Source organism: Tiliqua scincoides, chromosome 5 (genome assembly GCF_035046505.1).
Source record: "Tiliqua scincoides isolate rTilSci1 chromosome 5, rTilSci1.hap2, whole genome shotgun sequence".
Lineage (NCBI taxonomy): Eukaryota > Metazoa > Chordata > Lepidosauria > Squamata > Scincidae > Tiliqua > Tiliqua scincoides.
This window is the reverse complement of record NC_089825.1, coordinates 38571521-38586837: the sequence shown is the minus strand read 5'-3', so window position 1 is coordinate 38586837 and position 15317 is coordinate 38571521. Positions and strand designations below refer to the sequence as shown.

Genomic DNA, 15317 nt, shown 5'->3' with positions numbered 1-15317 from the left:
TAAAAAGTTGTACTTCGTTTTAATTTGCTCTGGACAGTCAAATAATAGGCAAGCTGGAGTCAACCACTGCAATTAAGAGGACATGTAAAACATCCCTCCCTCCCACCCCCCCAAAAAAAATCTGATTGCGTATATTACAGTCCAGTGGAATTCTTTGGAAAATAAACATGTGGTTAGTCGATGGATGTGTGACTGGCTGGCACCATGATCTCTAGTTTCAAACATCAACTACAGAACATTCCTCTCAGACTAGAGATCCCTGTTGTTGAAAACATGCTCCTTCATGTTGAAAGTACAGGGGCACTGGCTGCGACACAGGTTATAAATTTGAAAAATAAATATATAAAGTACCTTAAATCAACTAAAACCAAGGCAGGGAGACTAATATTTGAGCTTACTGACATTTCATTCCTGAAGTTCAGTTACAACTCCAATCATTTTAAGTCTCTTCAGGTTACCATATGTTGAGGCTCAAAAGTAAATTATAATCTCTTTGTTCTGGCTCTCTCTGTTCCATGGAGCACAAAGCTTGCCTATTCCATGCTATTTTAATTGGCTGAGTGGGGTCTGAGTTCTTGCAAGATGTTCCACTTTGATCCAGCAACTCAGCACTTGCAAGGCTATCCTTGTGGTATGCTGGGAAAGCGGCAGTGCAGAAATGAGCACTTTGATCTTTTCTGCCAACTTGTCGATTGTTTTTAGTGAGCATGTTGAAGTGAGAGGATGATGAATCCGAACATACCGCCAAACTACTATCCATATGTGTAGGACTATAGGCTGGAATACAGACAGCTGACATGTGCTAGTGGAATTGGGGACATGTTTTTTCTTTGAACACTTGATCTCCAGTTTATAACACTCCTCCTCCTCGTCCTCCTCCTCCTCAATTTCAGTGGTACACTCACCTTACCTCTGCTCACAGCAAAGTTGTGAGCTGGGTAATTACAAGGGTTGCCCATTTATCAATATGTCCAGTTTCTCCCACTTTTTCCTGCTTTAGCCATGTAGATGATGACAAAGGTTACTCTTAGGCCATTGCACCACTGAGTTCCTCCTCTTTACCACTGGGCTCCATTCCCCACTATCAGTTTTTTATTTCTGGGCTGCACACCACTACCAGTTTTCCCCCCATTTTTCAAAGGTTGGCACTGCTATGATGCTACGCTCTGCCTTAGACATCTCTGGTTTTTGGATGCATCCAGTGTGGCAACTCCAGTAATTACTACTCCCGCTTTTCTGCTGAAAAACTGAGGCTGAAGTTTCTTTAGACGCAGAATACCTTAGGCCACAACTATGAATTATTTTCACTACTGCATCGTGTGACAAACTGTGATGCACATATCAAATCTTTCATGCCCCATCAATATATCTTGGGAAGGATTTGGTCCTCTATTTGTCTCCTGTTGGGAAGTGTTGTTCACAGGTTTTTGTTACCGTCTGTGGAAACTTGATGATGGTTCTGAACACCTTTAGTGCCAGTGTTTCCAACATGATAGAAATTTCTGGGGCTTGGTACTGATGGAGGGCAAATGAAAAAGGGATCAACTGATGTTCTGCTATGCTAAGTCTAGCTACGTTTTCAACTGTGGATGAAGCAGGTTCCTTTCAAAGTAAAATGCAAAAGGGTCCAGTGGACCCCTTCTGTCATCTCACTTCCTATAGTGGGAATGGAGAACAGATATGCAAGTCTGTCACGTGTGATTTGTAATCCTGATTCTGTGGCCTTACAGTGGTTTTTGCTTTTGTTCTTCTTCGGCTTTTTAAAAATGCTGTTCAGTTATTGTCCCTCTTAATGTGATTCATAAGCCACCTTGCCACCTCCCTGTTGGGAGGGGATAATCCGGATAGAAATATTTTCCATACAAATAAAGGTGTACAGAAATAAAATGTGGTTTGAGGTTCAGGGGCATGAAAATATTGGCTGTGGTGTAAAGCAAATGGGAATACTTTACCAGCTTACATGCAGCACTTGCATAAACCACCTTGCAGTGTGGATGTGTTTATATTTCAAATGAATTAAGCATTTCCAAGACCTGTCAAGAAATAACATTAGGTGGCATTAAGAAATGGTGGTGTGATAGGCAGAGGTAATCTCTATACCATTCCTTAGCTGCTGTTTCTCTTGTATATTTAGTTCTTTCTTTTTGTCTCAGTGCCATTGATGTATCTCACCTAATTCTCTGAAACTCTTAAAAAGCTGATGGACAACATGTGTGAGGAGCCCAGTCCTGTGTAAACCTCCTGCGATTTGGGGATTTGGGTTTCCTGCCGCCTGGTAGGTGGGCTCCGTGCTGGCTGTACAGAATCCGAGTTGGTAGGAAGAGAGCCAGAGGAAGCACTGCATCAAACAATTACAAGTACATAACCTTCCCTTCTTATCTGTGCTGCCTGAGGCAGTTTTCTTATTTAATCCTGGCCTTTTTAAATGGCTTTTTATTGTCCTTTCCTTTCCCTCCTTCACAGTATCCTTTCTGTGCCACTGATGTAAAATCTGGCCATGATGACAAGAGCTGATACATTGTAGGCTTTCCAGGAACTGCCTCTCTCAAAGCCAAAGCCTTTTTTTTCAGTAGCAAGCCCCAGTGGCTTGGTAATTAGTTGTAAGGGAATTTTCACAGTAACTTCCCAAAGGAGCAATTTCACCAAAGAGTAACCCTCTTGTCTAGACCAAGCTCATAAAGTCATCACTAGTTGTGATTTCCATTCTACAAAGTAGCAACAAAAATACTGCCTGGCATTTAAATGTGCCTTTCAAATCTGTATATACCTCCATGTAGGAGAGCAACTGCTGTGGCCTCCCTTATGGAAGACACATGCAGGGTGCCTGGCCTGGCTCGGTCTTGGCTGCCTTTTTTTCTGTATCCAGTTGCAGTGTTGTGGTGTTCCATCTCCACAATTTTGTTTGTCAGCTGCAAATTACTTACACTCCATGACCCATGAGAGAATGTTGACTGTTCGTGATGTCAGACATGTATTAGTGTGATAGCACAATACTGTGAAAGCAATGGAAGATGTTTAGCTACTTTGCATTTAAGGCATGACTAAGCACAGTAATTATATGTGTCGGTATATTTTGTCCATTTCAATGCCAACCCAAGTTTCAGCATTCTAACTTGAGGGTGTGTGTGTGTGTGTGAGGTTTTTTGATAAAACAAAAGTGACTGATGCATTTGGTCCACAAAGAGACTGACAGCACAATCCTACCTTTGAGCTCTGCCGGTGCAGCAGTCCCTGTGCCGGTAGAATGTGTTGCAGTCCCTGCGCCGGTGCAAGGTGTTTCACTGTAAAGCTCTCTGCAGCACCCGACTAGTAAGTAGTGCTGACGGAGTGGCCTGAGCTGCCCCACCAGTGCTGCATCCAGCCCAGTGGCCATTGGCACAGACAGGTAAGATGCTGAGTGGCGCAGGGACTGGGAGGACGGATCGGAGGCACGGAAGGGGCATTTCTGGGAGGGGGTGGGTGCTACAGAGTGGTGGGAGGGTGCACGGTCAGCAGAGGCCTTCTCCACTGTTTCCTAACCTGTCTTCCAAGTCAGTCAGCCAGCCAGCATTAACCTAGGCTGCTCGGACTTCCGCTAGTTATATGACTGGCAGCGATTGGAGTAGCCCCATAGAGCAGGCAGGAGCATTACTCGAGGTAAGAGGTAAATACCCCAAGGAGAACTCCAGCCACCTCCTAACCTGTACTGGATACAGTGCAAGCCATAGGGCCTGGCTGTGCCAGGTCGGTTTAGGATTCGCTTGCCCCAGGAATATGGAAAGCATTAGGTAAAGTGTACTACTTAACCCTAATAAAGTACTTCAGGGTCAACTTAGACCTTATGTGGGAGATCTGTGATTGAGGACCCAATCCTATCCAACTTTCCAGCACCAATGCAGCCACGCCAATGGGGCATGCTGCATCCTGCGGGGGGAGGGGCAGTCATGGAGGCCTCCTCAAGGTTAGGGAATGTTTGTTCCCTTACCTTGGGACTGCATTGCAGCTGCATTGTTGCAGGAAAGTTTGCTAGGATTGAACCCTGAATCTCCTGACTGAATTTTTTTCCCTTTGAAGGCAGCTGTGGCAGGGTCCAATTTGGGCTTTTCTTGCATTTCTGTGTTTCCCCTTCCATGACTAATCGCACTTTGGGCAGAGGGAAAATTTGACTGAAAAATCAGCATGGAAGAAAAGGGGTTAAGTTCTGATGAAACTGGCCCCTTAGCTGCTTTTAAGGAAAACGAAAATACATACTGTAGTTTGTTTATATCTTGCTCTTCCTTAGAAAGTTTATGGCAGTTTCCCAGTGGTCACTGAAGCAAGGTATTGATGAGAACCATACCTGTTAAGATCCAAGATTCCCAGGTGGAATTCACTGGAAGCAATTCCTGCTGATTACATGTGTCTTATAGGCCCCTTTCACAACTTCCCTCATGTAGAGTAGAGCACACTTATGGTTAGGAGAATCAGACTGCACCTATCAGTCCTGCTCCATGACATCCTTGTATTAAGTGCAGCTTCTGAAAGGAGCACCTACATGCTTATGGGGTCCACAACGATTGGAAGAGTTGGCCAGCTTATTTGTGGCAGTGGTAGCCACCCTCTGAGCTAGGAAACGAAGGCCTGATTCAGAGTCCCCTTGCTTTTCTCTACATAACATCCTGTTCACCTCTTGCTGCATTTGATTCAGCCCCACCTCAACAATAAATGCAACCCAACCTCTCAGGCAGCACAGATCAGTGGAACATGCTTGAGACATTTTATGGCCTCTACTGTACATGGCTGGATGACTGTTGTACAACCATAAAGCATGTTTAAATCTTTTCTTATAAAACAGGTCTTGGCTGTACAATAGCTGCTAACTTCATAAACTGTAGTTCATTTACATTGGTGGTGTTTTTCTTTTTAATTGTATTCCATTATCTTCAGCACGAATCAGTTTCCTAATGTTGTTTCCTTTTCTTTTCTTGTTTTAAATTGCCTCCTCATTAAGTGCATCAAGAGAGTCCTTAAGTGCTGCAATGCTGTCTTGAGGTTGTCTTTTTTGCTGAAGAGTACAACCCCCAAAGAGCAGTCATTGTGAATGCTTTTCTTGTTTGCATTCTGGGTTGGAAGAATCCAGAATCAGCCCTATTATTTCAACGGTATTTCATTTTTATTTTTTCCAGAGCATTCTTAAAAAAGACCTTCGCACTATTTACTAGAGTTTCGTTCACATCCATATTGCAGAGGGTGGAAAATGTTTGACAGCCACATTTTTCCTTTGCCCACCTTGTTGATCTGGTTGCCTGCATCCCAGCCAGAAAAAGAATGGGCTGCAGCCAGCTGGCAGAGGTTTTATTATGTCTGAGTTAATTTGCAGTATAAAGCTTTGGCAGGAGGGGCCTGCTTAGGTTTATTTATTCATTTATTTGCTCTTTTATTTTAATTATCTTTTTAGAACATGTTGCACTGTAAAACAGAGCTGTTTAATTGCAGGAAGTCTATGCTGTAAGTGGCTAATAGATTGCATTTGTTGAAATGGAGCTGTAGCAATGCCATTTAAAACTGTTTTAAAGCAGTAGCTGTGAGGGGTTTGTTGACTATGTTCTCCTGCTTTGTGTGTAAAAGCAGAGGCTTGTAGCAGAGGCCTGAAAGAAGGTCTTTTTTGTCGAGAACAAGGTTGGGAAAAGAAATCCTTGTATCAGAATGCAAAATAACTTCCTAGCACTATGGGCACACCGTGCCCATAAAACCTCAAGAGCGCATTGTGTACTACACTTGTAGCAACTTGTAGCACCTTTGTAGCTTTCAGACTGCATGCTTCAAAAACAAGCTCAGCACTGGAGCACACATGTCTTGTATTGGACTGTTTCCTTTTCTGCAGAATCTGTACTTTATATTCATGTTTTAGTTGTTAGTTTTACAGTTAGAGGAAAGTGTTTTTTTTTTAAAAAAAGGAATGTGATGAATACATTTCCAGTAGAAAAATTAAAGTTCCCAATTGGAGTACGATACAAATACCCTTGTTCCTACAAACTAACGTTTATTTTTGAAATAAATTTAGGAGGCAATCTATTCCATCCCGAGCATGCGGAAATATGCATGAATTGAGGGAGGCTTGTAGAAACTAAGTGCAACTACTATGCAGAAAATGGGAAGGGAGAGGCATGTCAGGAGCCCCATAGTTTCTATACTTTAGTGTCCATGTTTGACTAGTGATAGACACAACTCCCCCTTCTCACAATGAATATGGTTCTTCTGAGAGAATTCACCAACTTTTTTCTGTGCTATGAAACTTGGCAGATCATCTTATGTCTTTTGGGGGCAGGAGGTCTGGCTCAGTGGTAGAGCTTCCACCTCATATGCCTGAAGATCTGAGGTTACCAGTTCAAAACAACTGGAAGTATCTGAGAAGTGACAACACGCTGATCAACTCATGAGCTGACCCTTGGTGGCAGAGAGGAGTTGTTTAAAATTTTTCAAAAGCCCTAAGAGGATGACTAGCAATTTTCTTATGCTAGAAAAAGGAAGCTGTTGTAATTGAAGGGACACTAATACATTATGATTGTCATGTGACAAATGCTAATGTAATGTACCCATTAGCAATTATCATGCAGGGTGAAGATGACTGCCTCTTAACTAACTGCCCAATAATAGGAGTCAAACCCAATATTATCAACTGGAAAGACATTAATGTGCTATCTTTGTTACTTTTCATATGATAACTATTTGTTGAAACAGACAACTACATCTCTACTTACAGGGTCTCACTGGAGTGAATGGGCATCTGATTCTTTGTTACATCTGCCTCTAGTTCACTGTATTCTCACGCGCAATCTGACTCATTCTGCGTGGCCTGTGTGTATGCCTGAACAGTCATCTTCACTGCTGTGTCTGTGCCAAGATCATGCATTTAGCATCACATCTATTTTGACCCCAAGACAAAGTGCAGCAATAATTGAGGGCATCTATAGTCACAGATTATACCATGCAGAGTTTAATTCAAAATGCAACTGTGGTGTCAGATGTATTACTATCGCTATAATAATACTGTAGATATATGGAATATAGATATATAGTTAATTCATGGTCAGATTGCATTTTGACCTTGAGCTCTTTAAGTTGAAACTTTGACCCTTTTGTTGCTTTTTTATTTCTCTCTCTAAATGAGGGACAATTAGACCATCATTCTGTAGTTTCTCTTCCACACACACACACACACACACACACACACACACACACACTCTCCCTCTGAAAACTGGTTCTGGTAATTGTAGGCACAGGGATTTCCCCCAATGAAAAGTTTGTCCCTAACAAAGTGCAAAACCGCTAATTGAATTTCAAAATGAAAAAAAGAGATTTCTGAATGCATACAAAAGGAAAGAGGAGCATGAATTTGGGAATGATGTTAGGGACAAACTATGGTATTGTGGTATATTGAGAAAATGACAGGCATGTATGTCTCTCAGCACTGTTCTCCCTTCCACACTTCCTTTTCTACTCCATTCCTCTTCCTCTTCAAATCCAGGAAGTGGATAAAAGCAGCAGAGGTAACAGCTGCGTTAGCATGTCAGTGCAGACATGTTGGGGGTTTGGGGCCAGCCCTGCCCCACTTCACTTGTATAGACAGTGTGGCAATGGGAGTGGGGAAGATTTATGTGCAGGTATGTATGTTATGTATGAGAAGTCTTCTGGGGCTATTATGCAAATCAGCAAACATGGCTCTTTAGAGTACTGTTTCTCCTTTGAGCCCCCAGCAATGTCTTTCTGAAGACTATTTTGCTGTGTAACACTGAGTATGCCTCATACCATCTGATCTCTACTCCAGTGAATATAGTATATTAAATAAATAAATAATAAGGGGAGTGTATGTGTAGGATGAAGAGAAAAAAAAGTAAATTAGTGTTACACTGAAACCACCATCATAAAATTAATTTACCACGTTTTATTTCAAGCAGGCAGTTGCACTATTCATATATCGTTTGTCTTAAAATAAGAAGTACTCTCATAAAACTTTTTTATGAACCTACAAGTGCTATGCAGACAAAGTGTGAATCTGGGTTTTTATGAGAGATCATTTGAGCCTGCAGGAAAGTCTGATTTCCATGGAAGACTGCAGTCTTCTGCAAGTATCTGTGGAGGAAGTTCTACTAATTCCATGATAAGACACCCCCCCCCCCCAAAAAAAGGAAGCATAGGCCAACATAGAGAGAAGAAATGGCAAGAAATTTGTAGCCTCTAGTGGGGAGCATAATCTTTGTAGAGGGATTCAAAAAAAGGAAGTTGTATGGTCGGAACAACTGGAGAGGAAGGAAGTATGCAGAGTGGTGAGGATCGAAAGCGCTGTGGGTGGCATCCAGATAGCCCAATCCTATCTAATCCCCATGCAGCAATGCAGCACCACCACCACTGCAGCTTCCACTGCATCTCACAGGAGATATTTGGCTGCTGGAGGTCTTCTCAGGGTAAGGGGACATTTGTCCCCTTTGCCCCAGGTTAACCCACAGCAGCTGCTATAGGACAACTTGGACCTGTGCCAGCTTTAGGACCCAATCCCATCCAACTTTCCAACACTGGTGCAGCTGCAATGCAGCCCCGATGTAAGGGAACAAATGTTCCCTTACCTTGAGGAGGCCTTCATGACTGTCTCCCCACCAATGGATGCAGCACATGCCCCCACCAGCACATGCACCGGCCCTGGAAAATTAGATACGATTGGGCCCTGCATCACTGGTGCAAGTATACATTGCTCCATGAAGGCTCCATGAAGGCTCTATGAAGGCAAAGCAGACTCAGAAAGGGGTCCACTTCCTTCCACCCCCCCCTGCATGGGCTTACCTGCTATGCTAGTGTCCATGGGTCTGCCTGCACATGGGAGGCCACAGCAGCCTCCCCACTGGAGGGCCTGCTGTGATTGGCAGTGGAGACTGCTTCACAACAGCTGTAAAGCAGCCTCCACCCAGATAATGCTAGTTATGCCAGTGGGGGAGGAGGACAGGATTGGGCAACAGTTTCCCTTCTTGTACAGCAAGGAAGAGTCTTTGCTCCAGATGAAAGAGAACTGTGGATCCCACCCCATGATATTAGTTCTGTAAACCAAGGGGTGCTTGTTGCACTTTTTTTTCCCTTCAAGCAGCAGCTTTCCTTATGCTGCATGGCAAATGAGCTGAAGGGACTTTAAAAAGCAGTTTGTTACTGAATGGGGATCAGGGCAGGAGGTCTGGTCTAGAGGGTAGAGCCTCCGTCTGCCTGAAGATAACATCCACAGGGTCGCCAGTTCGAGGCCACCGGCACCGTGCGACCTTGAAGCAGCTGACAAGCTGAAGCCGAGCAATTCCATCTGCTCTGAGCGTGGGAGGATGGAGGCCAGAATGTGAAGCCAGATCAGAATGAAACACCTGAATGTAGTGGTTCTTGAAAGAAAGAATCTTCTTTCAATTGTAAAAATCCCTATTTAATAAGGGATTTAAATAAGCCTGCCTATGTAAACCACCTTGAATAAAGTCTTGAAGCCAAGACATGCAAGTTCCGACAACAGTGTTGCTTGTTCAAACACTGTTGGTTGGCTACTATATTGCAGTAGTGGTCAACAGAACATCTAGCAGTCTGTAGGTAAGGCACATCATAATGTCAGAGGGCAAATCTCTTTTGAAATGGGTCTTTTAAAAGTCTGACTCAGAAAGTATTGTGTTTGACTTGGCAAATATGTATGTGTTGGCCATTTTTTTGTTCATTTCCTCTCTTATTATTGTAAAAATTGAAAAGAAAACAAAACAGCAGAGACCCAGAATGTGTATCTTGGCAAAACTGAGCTTCCCTTTCAGCATACTGCTAGTGGATTTCCCAGCAGGGCTAAGTACCAGCTGGTAGATCTAGCTGTGTTTGTACACCTGATATAGTAACACATTGCCTGTCTGGGGTGGAAACGCCTCCCCAAATATGAAAATGTTTAATTAAAATATTTCTAAGGAAGGAGGCAACTGGATCAACACTGGGCAGGGTGCGCTTGATGGCAACCTGTCAGGAAAGTAAGGCCTATAGCCAATTTGAATATACTAGCAACATGTAATTAATGTATATGTTTCAATAAGCACCAAGTACTTTCTGAAAATGTTGCACATATTTGGGGGATCCTATTCACCCATCTTTCAGGTGGTTCAAGACATCATCACCTCAACTATTTCAAGATTGGCTCAGTCCACAATTCCCTGCAAGACCTCAGTGAGCCAGGTCTATGCCTAAAATACCTCCCCGGTTTCCATTTCTGCAGAAACAAGAGGCAGGGTTATAGAATCTTGGATGTCCTTGTGCACACAAGTATACAGTAGAGACAGTAATCATTTAGTAATCACCTCAAATTGTTTATAGCCATTAATATTCTTGAAACTTGGTTTACGTGTGGGATCGTACCAATGGGATTCCAAGTGAGGAGCATAAAAAAATGCAGTGCACCAAACTGAAATTAAGACTAAAAAAAAAAAAAAAAAAGCAACACCTTCTTAGCAAATATTCCTTTAAAGCCTGCCTTGCACCAATCCCTAAATGTATTGACAGGAAGCAAGGCCCAGTAAAATAAATATGATTTGCTGCCTGATAATCATGTCAATCAACAGAGTGCTCATGATTACAGGAATGTTAATGTTCATACAGAATTACCCTGCTGCAAGGCTTTTCCTACTGACTGTAGTAGGGGAATCAGGTCCGCACTAGGAAAGCAACAGCAGTTATGGACTGAATTCATCCACTAAGTGTAAATGTATTAAACTTCCCTGAGATTCATGCAGTTATGAAGTGTGCACATAAGGCTGATGTGAACTGGTTAATAAATATTGTTTATTTCCAACACCTGCTGGAGGCTCTTCCTCACTTGGCGTCTCCACTATGTTTGGTGTTGTCCCCTCTTTTCACACTCTCTCCTGGGTTTCAGCCCAGGGGTCTTTCTCAGCCTTGCCTGGCTATGCCAGAGATTGAACCTGGGCCCTTTGTCATACAGCCATGGAGCTACAGCCCCCTCCTCCAGATTTTCCGACAGTTGCTCTGGATTTTCCAAACCTAGTTTGTCGAGAGCCACTGTTCTGTCCTCAACTAGGCCAGAGCCTGCTCAGCCAGCCATGTACCAATTGAGGAAAGAGCCCACTGCAGATTTCTGGCTTGCCTGTCGGTTCCGATCTGAAATGGTTTGCAGGCTTAAAGCTAGAACAAAATGTATGACTCAGCCAGGGGCAGAAACACCCTGCAATGTCAACAACAGACTGTGACAAGCCTGTTGAGAAAGCGGGTTTTTTTAATCCCTCGCTTGCACACACACACACAAACTCATTTTATTGCTGCTGGTTGCTACACAGACTCACGCCAACTGCCGCAACCCAGCCTTCTCAGTTACTCTCGGCCTCCTTTTAATGTGCGCCCTCACACAGAGTCTTATTAATATTTATGGCAACTTTAAAAAGTAAAATTAAAAAGCTGGCTGTGTGCTACTCCAAAGGCTGCTGTCGTTTCTCTGGACCATAATGCCATATTAGGGGGAACGCACAATGCAATTTATCCTCACACCTGGAGGAATGAATTTCGCAGCTGTAATTGCTACAATATAATTCTTATTAATGTTGTGCTATAATTCCTATTAATTCCAGAGGGCTAGTAAATGAATTAAGACTTGTCAACATATTATTTTACCCTGTTTATGATCAAGAGAATTATGTCCTTCGAGTGTTTTACTGGGGAAAGGAAAAGCCTTAAAAGCCAACTTTGGTTTTGAGGCCAGGGAGGAAAGAAAAATGCTCAGTCCCCATCCCTGCCTCCCCCGCACACAGTTGCCCCTTCCCCAGTTGTCTGACAATAAAATGGCTTGTTCGGTCAATATTTAGAGAAGGGCTATAGGAAGTTGTTTACATAATATATTAGCTGCAGTTATTTAACAAATGAAGTGCTGTGTGTCTTTCCAAGCACCAGCTATAATGAGAACTTTTTTATAATTAAAAATACCCCTCTTCCTGCAATATAATAAAGATGAAAATAAATTAGGCAGAGAAGAGTGGTGATAATATTAACTATGAAATTGGAGTTTCTTGCTGTTGGAGTTACATATATTTAATTCATGGGTGTTTTTTTCTCTCTCTTTTTTCACTGCACTGCTCTGGCTTCCCAGGTAGTGAATACGATGAGGAAGAAGTAGACTATGAGGATTCAGACAGCGATGAGTCCTGGACTACAGAAAGTGCCATCAGTTCTGAAGCTATCCTAAGTTCCATGTGTATGAATGGAGGGGATGAAAAACCTTTCGCCTGCCCTGTACCTGGGTGTAAAAAGCGATATAAGGTACATGTGTTTGTTATATGGTAAATATTGTTTAAGCTTCTTAAAACACTGGACTTTTTGTGTGGAACAAAATCCCTAGCATCAAAAAATACGCCAGTTATTCACCACAGATTCCTTAGAAGTGCTTCTTTAAACCTTCAATCTAACCTTTCACTCAATTGTAGGGGTTAAATCAAGGCAGAAGTTGGGTAAATTTAGTATATGGCTTGCAATGCTTTCCCCATTCCAAGGAATGGCGAACTCCACATCAGATAGCAAAATCTTCTGGGACACTGCATAACAAAGGCTACAATCCTAACATCACTTTCCTGGGAGTAAGTCCCATTGAACATAATAGGACTTACTTCCAAGTAGACCTGCTTAGGCTTGTGCCCTATGTCTTTCAAATAGGCCCTTGAGTCCCTAGTGACAGTAGGAGAGGCAAAGATCCAGTGGGAGCAGAGTGCAAATGACTGGCAAGAGTAAAGAATAATCATGTAAGAACTGGAAACTAGGAAAGAAAGCACAGCCCTTTGCTATCCACCGAAGAGCTTAACAGTACCCCCACCTGGCCACCAGTGTGCAATTTGTTGGTATGGTTGTTCAAGGCTGAAGAAGCTGAGCTGCTATTTAGAAACTGACTATACCCGATATTCTCAGATTAGGAGGGGGTGAGTGAAGTTGCATCAGCATTCTGTAAGTTTTGGATAATATAGGGACTGGATTGGACAGGTAACCACTTGGGTATAACCCTATTGCTAAGACCTGTAGGGATCCCACCAGTTTCCTGCCAGTACTACCAACAGTGGTGCTGTTGGTTGTTCCCAAGGATTGGGCTCAGTCAGTGTCTGCCCTGAGCATGACAGATACACCCAAAAGTTTAGTGTCTTTTCTAGCAATTTCTTCCACCACAGCCACCCTTTGATCTAATACCCTTGTATAGCAAGTGTTCAGCAAGAAATCAACATTCATAACAAATGTTGATATGCTTGTCTACAGTTAAAACTAACTTTAGGCTCCCATCCCAAAAGCACAGACTACATTAATCTTATTTCAAGCTCTCCTGGGTTCAAATTTACAGTCTAATACAGGAGTGTCAAACTCATTTCATACAGAGGGCTGAAGAGCATTCATGATGCATGCTGAGGGCCAGAGGTGATGTCATTACACAGGAAGTGTTGTCATTAAACAGGTCAAAACCAGAAATAAGCACTCTGTTCTCCTGTAGGAACTCATTAGCTGCAAATGACAAGAGAAAATACACAAATCTTGACCATATTTCAAGATATGGGAGAGCCCAATTATCATGCAGGACAAGCCTTTCAGCAGTGATCATTGCTCAGCAGCTGAAAGCCCGAGGGCCAGATAAAAAGCTTCTGCAGGCCACATCTGGCCCCCAGGCCTGACGTTTGACACCTCGGTCTAATACATGGGGGAAAAATCTATTCCATAATTCAGTTTTCACTACAGTCCAAACTCTACTCCCACTGTGAAAGAAGATGGTTCTGCCAAACCACCTAAAAAGCTGTGCTCCCTCCTTTTACTCCCACAGAACGTTAACGGTATAAAATACCATGCCAAGAATGGCCACAGAACACAGATCCGTGTGCGGAAGCCATTCAAATGCCGTTGCGGGAAGAGTTACAAGACAGCTCAGGGTCTGCGACACCACACAATCAACTTCCACCCACCGGTGTCTGCTGAGATTATCCGGAAGATGCAGCAATAAACATGCTGGTCACAAACGTGCCAAGGAATTGTCACCAGCAGTTGCTGAGTTTGAAAACAGCCACCTTCTTGGAGGGGATGCCTTCGAGCAAACCCTGGAAAGAATTTAAATGCATGCTTTACAATTTTTCTGTAATTTTGGAATGATGTATCTTTGTAGAGTTAATGATTTTGTACATTTGCACATGTAATCATCATGCCCATATACATTACTTTGATATAAAGGTGCTAAAAGCTACAGATTTGTTTCCCCCCCAGAAGTATTCCCCCCTTCCCCCACAAAAAGGAAAAAAAGAGGGGATGTTGTATATTTAGTTGTTCTGCAGTGTTAAATAAGAATGGGGAAGAAGAAAGTTTGGCACTGAGATAACTTCAAGATTGTAATGTGATTGAAGATATTCAACACATCAGCCGCCCCTGTGCTTGCAAAACCAAAACAATTCCCCATTATCCAACTGGTTAATATGCCTTATGTAATAAGAGATATCTGTGGGATAGCTAGGTATTGGAATTATAAATAAGAGAATGTTTAACATATGCTAAAAATATTTTCATATTCAAATGACGTACATAAAAAGGTGTGCTTGCTGTATTTTATATTCTCTTGCAAATTCTTTTCTCCTCTGAAAAGCTGAAAAAGCCTGGCATTTGAACTAGTAAATCACTCTAGCATTAGAATTCCAACTTCTCTCTGTACAGGATGCTATATAATGTTAAAAGACCCATCAGACTCCTGGGGGATTGAGTTCCCCTGGTTCTGTTCTTGTTTCACCATCTAGTACAGGAAGACGCTTGGAAGTGAAGTGCAAATTGTGTGTGAGAGAAATTATCTTCATCCTAGATGAAGGTCTTAAAGCACTTTGTAGTTCTCTATTGCCAACAAATTAAAAATGTGTGGCCAATTCTTGCAACTGCTGTACTCATGTGTGCAAAAGCAGATGCAAATAAAAATTCTAGGCATATTGTTAAGGAGGTGCACAATCTGTGTTAAGGACGTTTCTCGTTCCATTTGCATTGTACCTTCAGATTTTTGTACATATATATATTTTCTAACTTGCTGTAGGTTATTGTATTCCACAAATTTAGCATTAAAGGTTTCTTTCTGAACTATGAGACATCATGAGCCTTACTGAAATGAAGTGCTTCTTGAAGCAGGTACTCAATGACAGGTCTGGTTTCAGGCCTATCTCAGAGTAGCTTGTGTCTGGACCATACCTGAATGCTTTGTTTTATTTGATGCTCTCTGGCCTTCAGCATTCTTCTCCTGTATAAGTGCTAGCCTGAAGGTTAATAGTTTACGAAGTATGCAAAAGCCACGTTAATAAAAAGTGGGA

The 15317-nt window shown here is 42.5% G+C and overlaps 1 protein-coding gene across 1 annotated transcript in view; it reads left to right on the top strand.

Annotated features, from left to right (window-relative positions):
* The window catches only part of JAZF1 (JAZF zinc finger 1), a 168447-nt gene extending 154215 nt beyond the window's left edge, over positions 1-14232 (top strand). Inside the window, exons 4-5 of the mRNA XM_066630991.1 lie at positions 12107-12276; positions 13808-14232. Coding sequence (XP_066487088.1) covers positions 12107-12276; positions 13808-13984 — 347 coding nt within the window. The 3' untranslated portion in view covers positions 13985-14232. The remainder of the gene's footprint in view (positions 1-12106; positions 12277-13807) is intronic.
* The last annotated feature ends 1085 nt before the right edge of the window (positions 14233-15317 follow it).